The 9,512-nt window shown below is 34.8% G+C and overlaps 1 protein-coding gene and 1 long non-coding RNA gene across 4 annotated transcripts; one reads left to right on the top strand and one right to left on the bottom strand.

Moving 5' to 3' along the window:
* Positions 1 to 1,841: 1,841 nt before the first annotated feature.
* Positions 1,842 to 4,230, top strand: LOC125594711. Of its 3 annotated transcripts, XR_007329957.1 has the most exons (6): positions 1,852 to 2,383; positions 2,681 to 2,843; positions 2,945 to 3,094; positions 3,175 to 3,336; positions 3,412 to 3,541; positions 3,695 to 4,230. It is a non-coding gene; the product is annotated as an uncharacterized LOC125594711 (long non-coding RNA). The 3 variants fall into 3 exon arrangements; XR_007329955.1 differs by having other exon boundaries at positions 1,842 to 2,383; positions 2,681 to 3,094; positions 3,412 to 3,560; positions 3,695 to 4,173; XR_007329956.1 differs by having other exon boundaries at positions 1,851 to 2,383; positions 2,681 to 3,094.
* LOC125594710 lies at positions 4,210 to 7,665 on the bottom strand. Its single transcript, XM_048770795.1, has 3 exons — positions 7,316 to 7,665; positions 4,690 to 7,047; positions 4,210 to 4,603 (listed from the first exon to the last, which is right to left on the bottom strand). Exons 2-3 carry the CDS (start codon positions 7,015 to 7,017, stop codon positions 4,352 to 4,354), a joined length of 2,580 nt encoding a protein of 859 aa, XP_048626752.1. The 5' UTR covers positions 7,018 to 7,047; positions 7,316 to 7,665; the 3' UTR covers positions 4,210 to 4,351.
* Positions 7,666 to 9,512: the final 1,847 nt, after the last annotated feature.

The following is a 9,512-nucleotide window of genomic DNA, read 5'->3' as shown; positions in this document are numbered from 1 at the left end:
AAGATTGTTAGATATATCTACATGAGTTCCATCTTCGTATCAAATTACGTGGCTATTTGTTTTTCATGTCACTATTAGGGTTGGGTAAAAAATCCGAATACGAAGAACCGAACCGATCCCGATCTGAAAAAGTAGTACCAAGCCCAAATTGAAATTGATTAAATATGAGAATTAATTAAAATCTTGTTATTTAGAGAATCAAAACCGAATCCGATCTGAACCAAAGTATTTTGGATACCCAAATGTATCTGAAATAGATTTATATACTTATATATATATTAATTATTTTTGATTTAATGTATATAAAAACATCCAGAATCTATGTGATATTCTTAAGTTGGTTTAAATACTTGAAAATATATACAAACAGTCAAAAATAAATATCTAAAATAGTTAAATCATACTCAAAACACCAAAAATACTTAAAATAATAATTGATTTTCTATCCAGATATTTAAACCAAACTAATCTATATGTTAAGTTTAGGTATTCTGACATATATTATTCAAATTTATATGTAATATATTATTCTGTTTATAGATTTTACAAAATTTAAAGTACATAATGATTTTTAAAGTTTTAAAATAATTTAAATGGGTTATCCAAATCTGAACCGAACCTGCAAAGATCCGAACCGAACCCGGAAAGATTCAAACCGAAATCCGAACCAAAATTTAGAAATATTCGAATGGGACTGAAATCTTTGACCCCGAAATCCGAAACTCAAACAGACTCGAACCGAACCTGAATGGGTACCCGAATGCCTACCCTTAGTCATTATTATATATCAGATATGTGTCATCATATAATTAATCATATTTTATATGTACCATCGTATAAGTTATCAAATAATTAATAGTATTTTATATGTATCATCATATAAATAACCACATATATTATATTTTAAAACCTAATGCAAAATATAAAAACCATAATTTAAGTTGGTGTTTGAAATTGAACTTTGTATTGAAAACATTTTGTTATAATGGTTATTGAAAAATATTTTAGTAAAAATCAATTTTTGAATACATGTACATTTTTGAATCAATTTTTGATGTTAAATTATTATTTTGATTTGAAATGTGTATATAAAGTTAAATTTTTTTTTATGATTATTTAGACAAAATATGTTTTTAGGTAATTAGATTGGCATTTTTTCGTATATATATTAAAGATGACCGAGATAGATTGTTTTTCATAGTATAATAGACTTCCAATTTTTTTTAATAACATAAACCTATTATATATATTTTTAAATATACTGCTATCTATGTTTCCAAACAACATTATTCCTTTTTATACTCATATCCATGTTTCCAAACAATTCTCAAATGTACTTTAGTTTTAATAATATAGATTTTTAGAAATACCACAAGCTAAGTACCACTTCTCCAAAATACCACCAATCAAAAAATATACTAACATTTAGGTTTAGGTTTTAGTGATTATTGTTTAAGGTTTAGTATTAAGGGATTAGAGTTGAGTTTATAAACTCTCTATAAATATTTTTAAAAAATAGCATTTTTATATGAATTAAGGGGTTAACATATCTATTAATTATGTCCAAAATAAAATTGGTGTAAATGGGTTGGGAATTTAATCGGGGAGATCATAAAAGATACGGATTTAAATGAGACGAGTTTATAAGCATTTTTATATCTCTACCAAAATATTTGATGTATTGGTTACTAACTTTACGATATAAAATATTTGGTGGTTTCAGAGGGCGGATCACAATATAGCAATAAATTAATATCTGAAATTTTCGAATTTCTGTGATTGAAAAGAAAAGAAAGAAAAATGTGGGTGTCAAAAAGTTTTCTACTGTAAAACTGATCATAAGTGAAGGGCCGAACCTGTCAATTCAAAACTTACAGGGCTAAATTGTAATTCAAAAAGAGTTAACGCTTTGAAATGCGAAGTTAAGTTAGGACAGAGCACCGTTAAGCAACCGCACTACTGATCAGCTCGCCGCCGCAATGATCTAAAACCGTCCATTCGAGGGCAAAAGCCGCGAATCCATGGACTCATCATCTCGTCTCCGACATTCTCCGCTCTATCCCCAGATTCTTCTTCATCTCTCCACCTTCCATCGGTCGTCAAAACGGTTTCCGTCACCGATCACCGTTAAAACAGAGAAACCTCCGTGAACAATCAGTACGACGCCGTTTAATCTGATGCTTGCTTCAGGATCAAGATGTAGAAGAAGTGAAAAAAAAAAAAACAGAAAAGCTATTTTGTACAGCTTTCAGCTTTCTTTCCAGACGCCTCTAAGGCGGAAGATTTCTTTCACAAATTCGACCAAATGGACGACACCTCAATTTTTGATGCTTTAACTCTACTGCTGGATGAATTGACATTCACAAAAGCTCAGACTATTAGAGTAAGTCCAAACTTTTATTATGATTGGCTTATGCGTAATTTATGTTAAATTCACTTCACAGTTCGTAAGGTTTTCTCTGAAACATCTACAGTATCGTGAATATTCTATTCATTTTCTTTCTTGATTAATTCTGTGCTGCGTTATTTTAGTATTATCGGCTAGAGTATATTTTTCAGGAAAGGCATTGGTGTTCAGAAAGAAGCAAAATATATAAACACTTTGAATGTGCATAGTAGATATATTCAACTTCAGTACATATTTGCTCTTTACATTTTACTTTTTTTTTTTTTTTTCCAGAAGTTTCTCGAGAGAATTGGTGCAAATCATCAACTTTTCGACTTCCTGCGCATACTTTCTACAAAATGTGCCCCTACAAACTGTTCGGTATCTTCTGGAACAGCTTTTTAGCAGCACCTCTGCTGACACGCAGTTGAAGGCTTCTTTCATCAAACTTCTTCTGGTAAGAACAAATGCAGAGAAACATGCAGGCATCCTCTAATTATTATCCTTGCGTATAATTTTTTGTTGTTCCGTTTGATATCCGTCCTTTGTTCATTTAAGGTGTTCTGTTGTGCACTAATGTTCCATAATCCATAAAACATTTAAATTACACAAGCTGTTGATGGAAAATATGATACCCAGCCAGAAGATACGCATGTGGTTTTTCGTTTTCCATCCATCTGTGATCCATGCAGAGATCAGCAAAATGATGTAAGTTGCTAATACTTCTCACTGTAAGATGGGAATGTTTCAGTTGTTCAGTCACTTAGATATATCAATGGATTCATCAGAAATGCTACAAGAGAAGCTGGGGGTGTAGATCAACGGGAAGTAGATCACTCACTGATTGTCCAGATTAACATGATAGTGTTCCTGATCCATGTTCTTGCACATGACCCGGATTTCCCTTCAGAAGACTGCATGGATGAGCATGTATATGCTCGGTTTTGTGGGTAATAGCTAAGTTCCGTTTATTGTTGCTAATTAGTTTCTGTTGAATTTTTGATTATTACATCTTCCCTTTGCAGCCCTATGTTGTCGGTGTTACTTAGTAACAAGGAAACCGTCCTTATCTTGTTTTCTATCTTACGGGCAATTAAAAGAGCTGAAGATGCTTGTAAAACTCCGTTAAGTTTGACGTGGTAGCACTGAATAAACGTATGCTTCTTTACCATGCGTAAGCTAATATGATAATGGTTTGTACTGAAGAGGCTGCATAGGTTATCTTAAGTGACTGGAGAGAGTTTATTCGAATGATAGTGAACGTTAGATTATTGTGTAATCCAAAAGTTTCACTTGCCTAATTTGCAGGTGAAATCCGGCCTGGTGGATTGAGGGGAAACCACAGAGACACCATACATATAATGAGACGTTCGTCAATGTGAGGAGCCAGCCAGCCAGCCAAGACAATGGGAGAACGGAGTTCCCAATGAGTTGATTGTGGGGACGAGGAAGAGATCTTCTGTTCAGAGTGGAGGTGGAAGCTTTTAGTAGTGAGAAGATATTCCTACCAAGTCTGTATTTGGGAGTCGGATGGTGAAAAGCTGGGGATATCACTTGTGTCATGTTCAGTATCCATATGATAGAAGAAAGAGATATCAAGATGTGAAATATTGTAGGTTTTTTTTTTTTGTTTTTCTTTTGGGTGTGTGTTTGTGGTTGATGCATTGACATGAGATTATCAGGTTGTACCATGTTTTGTTCTGCTCTCATTATTTCAAAAGCAGAACATGTGCGCAACCTTGTTCATAAACTGTTGCAAATGTTATTGTGATGCTCCGTTTTTTGCACGAGAAACCAGTGAAGTGAATGAGCACACAATCATAAGTAGTAATATTTTTGAGATAGCAGAGACAAAAGTAGTAAATATTTGAAGACAAAACAGAGATACCAGAGACAAAACGTTGCTTGCCAATCAAAAACAAGTTTTGGACATATTTTTAGTAAATAGACGAGACTTGCATTTCTCTAATACCACCTAGAAATGCGCCAAGTCAGGGTGAGGATTTCTCCTGTTTCAACATCGTTTTGTGCTAGTGACTTGTCCCCCTTCAATACCCCTTCTTTGCCACGTAACTTCAGATCCTTTGCTGGCATTTGAATCTCATTGGCTATTTTCTCCTTCAAACTCGACACCTTTTCCGATAACGACCCCACTGCTATTTTAATGACTTTCCTTCCATACACTGTTGGAACCCACACCTTGATCGTCGAGGAATCCTTGAAAAAAAAATACACATACATATATATCAAGTTTAACACACAAAGACTAGTCCAGTTCCAGCCCAAGGAAGAAAAATATTTACCTCTATAACACTAGATGACTCGTCAACCTTTCGTCTCTTTGGCTCTGATGAAGAGGTCTGTTCATAAAGACAATCACACGGACGTACTAGATGGAGATGGATGTTCCCCATCATCTGAAAAAAGTATCCATCCTCCAACTGAGCAAAGCAGTCAACAGCCTCCACAAAACCATACAAATCATCATCAAAAGTCATTGACCCTTCTTCCTTTTGCTCCTCCCATTGAACACAATGGAAGTATCTCTCAATAACTGTCTCTGTATCAGCATCATCTGAACCCTCTAATATGTTGGAATATGCATGAACAGCTACCTCATAAAAATGGAACAATTCATCACTTGGTTCCATAAACTTTAAAACTGTTCTTGCATCCAATTTCTTCTTCAATTCCCGACAAATGCGCACCCCATACCGTGCCACAAACACAGCTGTCAGCTTAATGATAGCTATATCATGGGGTGAGGAAAATCGATAATAGTTAGAAGGAAACGAGAAGGGAGTTCTTAGAGTTGGAGGCTGATCAAGACCACCACCAGTATCAATCTGCGTTAGCCGGTTCATCATCACTGAACGGCATTCAGGTGCAGCCACGATAGCAGAGTAGCCATTAACATCCATCCATGCAAAATGATCAACACCACTCAAAAAAGCCGACAATTCCATCACAGCCACTCCCTTTTTAAGCTTATTCAACTGAAGACAGTAGAAGAAAAACTCAAGAGCCATGGCCAAATGATCACCGCCCTTTGTGAAAGGCTTCAATACACTGGAATACACGTCAATAAACGCGAAAAAGAGCGCTCTCCTGCTATGAGTTAGCTTCAGAAACTCAAACTCAGTAGGCGCTATCTTCATCAAAGCCTCCATAAAAGACATCCCATACCTTGTTACAAACAGCGCTGTGAGCTTGATAACACCAAGCTCATCGGGTCCAATCGATTGAGGAAATGTGTATTCAAGGTGGCTACACATGGACCTTGAGCATTGAGGGTAGTCACTGAGCTTACGTCCCAGGGGAAGCAGAACAAGTATACCAGGATGCGGCGTTTGTAGTGGTGACTGCAGGTTCTTTATCATAACTGAAAGGCGTTGAGGTGGTGACATGATACCAGAATACTGCGGCTCATGCATGTGAGCAAGATAGTCCACACCTGCCACAAAGGCATGCAAATCAATGATAGCCCTAGTCTTCACTCCCTCCCCCAGCTTCGGCTTCTCAAGTCGAAGAAGACGGGAAGAAAAAACAGCAAGAACGACCACCGAACAGAAACCAGGGTCGTTGGCCCTTTTGGAAGGCATTAGTATTTTTGAATAGGCATAAACAAGCACATTGAAAACATGGGACCTGATTTCAGCTGGCTCCATTGACGGAAACTGAGGCCTTTGATCCCAACGGAAAAACAGAAAGTCAAAGTGAGGGTTGGAAACCTCTCTCATCATCAGCGCCCGAAGAAAACATTGACCGTACCGAGACACAAAGAATGCAGTAAGCTTAATGATAACTAGCTCTTCTAGTGAAATCCTTTCGGGAAACATATATGGGGGAATGGGATCAGGTTCACACTGGGGTTGGATGTCATCCTCATCTTGATTAGGATGATGAGGCATAGTCATAAGTGAAAAGGAGGGTGGCATGGCAAGAGGAGAAGCATCTCGGTCGTCCATGCAGTCAAGACCATACGCCAAAGCATGCAAATCAGTGACTTTCTGATGCAGCTTCTCCAACTGAACATAGCGGAAAAACTCCCCAAGAGGAGCTTCATCAGCATCAGGAGGAAAAGGCCTTAGGACTCTATGATACAGACCAACAAGTCCGTTGTAGTAACTGAATGTCTTGTCAGAAGACTTCAAAAAGCTGAAATGGGGGCACATGGGCATGTCGATCAAAGCGTGCCAAAACTGTTGGCCGTAGCGCGCCACAAACAGAGCAGTGACCTTAACCAAACCGAGGTCGATGGGTGTGATGTCATCTGGAGGAGGGTGAGGAGGAGGAGGAGGGTCGTCCCTATTGGGAGGAGGCTTGAGATCATCATCATCATCGAATTTAGGTCGTAGGAAATGAATCACCCCATCTTGGCACTGAGCAAAGTATGCATCGCGCTTTTTCCTGTAGACTTGGTGATAGGGATGATCACAACTCTTCAAAAAGCCGGACCTTTCAACCTCCAATACAGTCTTGCTACCAGGCGGCTTGTAAGGTGCATTCTCAATACAACGATTGGCTTCCAAGATTAACTTCTCATGCTCTAAGCCCAACTGGGCTACCACACGTGCTGTTCTCTCAATCACTACTAAGATTTCTGGAGGAGGTTGTGGTGGCGACGTCATTCTTCTTCTTCTTCTTCTTCTTCTTCTTCTCTACAACATCAACAAGGAAACATCAGAAATAGAAGAAGAATAGGAATCGAATTGACAACCAACCACCGTGAATTAAGCTAAGTTCGTAAAGAAAAGAAACTACAATTACTATTGAATGAATACATACAAACCAAAGACTAAACGTGAATCCCCTAGCCTTTCTATTACGGGAATAATAAGATTGATTTATTCACTTGAACTATATATATATATATATATATGAACACACACACACACACACACACAAAAAAAAAGGAAAAAAAAGAACCTTAATCGGGTCGGGAGAGAAGGTGAGACTCCCGGAGATAACAAAGACCCAAGCTTGATGAGAAATCAATGCTAGTCCGAGGAATAGGATTTAATTCCTCGCGAATCCAATCCGATGTTAGATCGCCGGAACCCTAGTGTCTTTCTTCTTCTATTGGGGGTGGGGGTCAACGAGAAAGGTAATTTATGTTTTTTAAAGCAGGATCCTATTTTATAAATCCAGGATTCTACCCTTGGATTTTATCATATTTACAAAACAATGAAAATATCCCTATATTTATGGTAACAAATAAATTTTCTTTACAAACCAAAATAAAACCATAAATACTAATTAATTATTATCATTTACTTTAGCTAAAACGTTAGCAGATCCATACCAACTTCTTTTTATATAGTTGGAATATGCATCTAAGTAATTGAATAAAAATATTATCATTAAAAAATAAAATATGCATAAAAATAATATTAAAATATGCAATTAGGAAATATCTTTAGTATATAAATATAATACTTTAGAATAAATTAAATTAATACAATACTTTTCTAAAAAACTAACTTTTTTAAAATTAATTTCATAAATACAAATAAATTTTTTGTATAGCATATCTATCATCAATACTATTAAAACTGAAGGGTCCTTTTTGAGGTCACCTTGAAGTTTTGAATTATTTACAATGTGTTGTATTACATTTTTAATAAACATTACATTTTTATTTTTATTATTAATTATTAATACTATTTATTTGAATTGAGCAAGAGAATATTCTCTATCAATACTAATTACTAAACAAATTATTATGCTTTGCATTTCCCTTAATAAAACAACAATTTATAATTCCTGACTAACAAAAAAAAAAAAAAAAAAATTCCTGACTAATGATGAATACTTATCACGACACAAAAGAAAAAAACTAACTCATCTATGAAGGAGATTTTCATAAAAGAGTCAAGAAATTCTCATAAACAAGTCAAGATCTATGAAGGGTGATTTTCATAAATGAGTCAAGAAATTCTCTATCATATCACTGAGGTTAGTGTACAACTGCTTTGGAGTTTATTGGTGGTTCTCTTAGGAATAAATAAGGAGATGGATTGCTTATAAAATTAAGGACTATCTTTTCAAGAAAAGGGGGGAACTTGGTTTCTAATTAGCATTTATTTGCAAGGTCTTGGAATAATGGAATTGGTTTGGGGTTTTATTTCAAGATTTACGGTTTGGAATAATGGAATTGGTTTGGGGTTTTATTTCAAGATTTACGGTTGTCTTCCATGTCTGTGTATCTGTGTGTTTATGATTTATTACAGAAACTCTTATCAACTCTCCACATTGTCATCAGTGCATATTGCATATCCAGTAGACAAGGCTCAGGACATGGTACATATGGATTTTAAAAGGTTAAACGTTTCTTTTCCAAGTCAGATGGTCTAAAGTAAGTGCAAGATTTTATTTTTATCCGGACTAGAGTCGTTGTCCGCGCTACGCGCAGAAAATGGGCTATTTAAATTTTGTGTTTGATTTGGAATATTTTATTACTATTAGTAATTTTTATATTAAGGAAAATTGGATATTGCAATTTTGTGTTTGATTTGAAATGTTTATTACTATTAATAATTTTTTTTATGAAATATTTGTAAAAGCAGAGCAATTTCTTCGAAGATTATAGTGTCATGTTTGGAATATCATTAATTTATGTTTTGTTTAAATTATACTAATGATTTTGTTTAAATTATACTAATGAATTTGTTGTGTTAACATCAACTATAACATCAAAATCATTACTATCATCTTATTTTTTTATAAAATATTTGTAAAATCAGAGCAAGTTCTTCGGAAGATTATAATGTTCTGTTTGGAATACCATAAATTCATATTTTGTTTCATATTTTATATGTAAACATAGTTAAAGTTTATATTAGTCAAATGGTATCAGTTGAAGAGGTTGAAAAAATGTTTATATTAGTCTTTTAATAATCATACTTAATATTTATTAGTAATTAAAATACTCTGTTTTTTTGCTAAAGTTTATTTTTTTTGTGCTCATATGTATATCATTTTTTAAATACATAGTCTGGGTATTATGAAACACGGTATTATAATGTTTTATATTGCTATATTAAATCACAAAGATTATATCATCTACCATGTGTCATTGAATACTATAATGTAGTTTTTTTTTTCTTGTGATAGGTTATCAAGT

Source organism: Brassica napus, assembly GCF_020379485.1.
Source record: "Brassica napus cultivar Da-Ae chromosome C3 unlocalized genomic scaffold, Da-Ae chrC03_Random_45, whole genome shotgun sequence".
Lineage (NCBI taxonomy): Eukaryota > Viridiplantae > Streptophyta > Magnoliopsida > Brassicales > Brassicaceae > Brassica > Brassica napus.
Note: the sequence above shows the minus strand (reverse complement) of the source record. Positions and strands in the feature narration are given on the sequence as shown.

Excerpts from the sequence above, each read along its gene's own strand:
- LOC125594710 (XM_048770795.1), bottom strand. The coding sequence starts at position 7,017 with ATGACGTCGCCACCACAACCTCCTCCAGAAATCTTAGTAGTGATTGAG. Across the intron at positions 4,604-4,689 it reads AGTCATCTAGTGTTATAGAG|GATTCCTCGACGATCAAGGT; the intron begins GTAAATATTTTT and ends TTTTTTTTCAAG.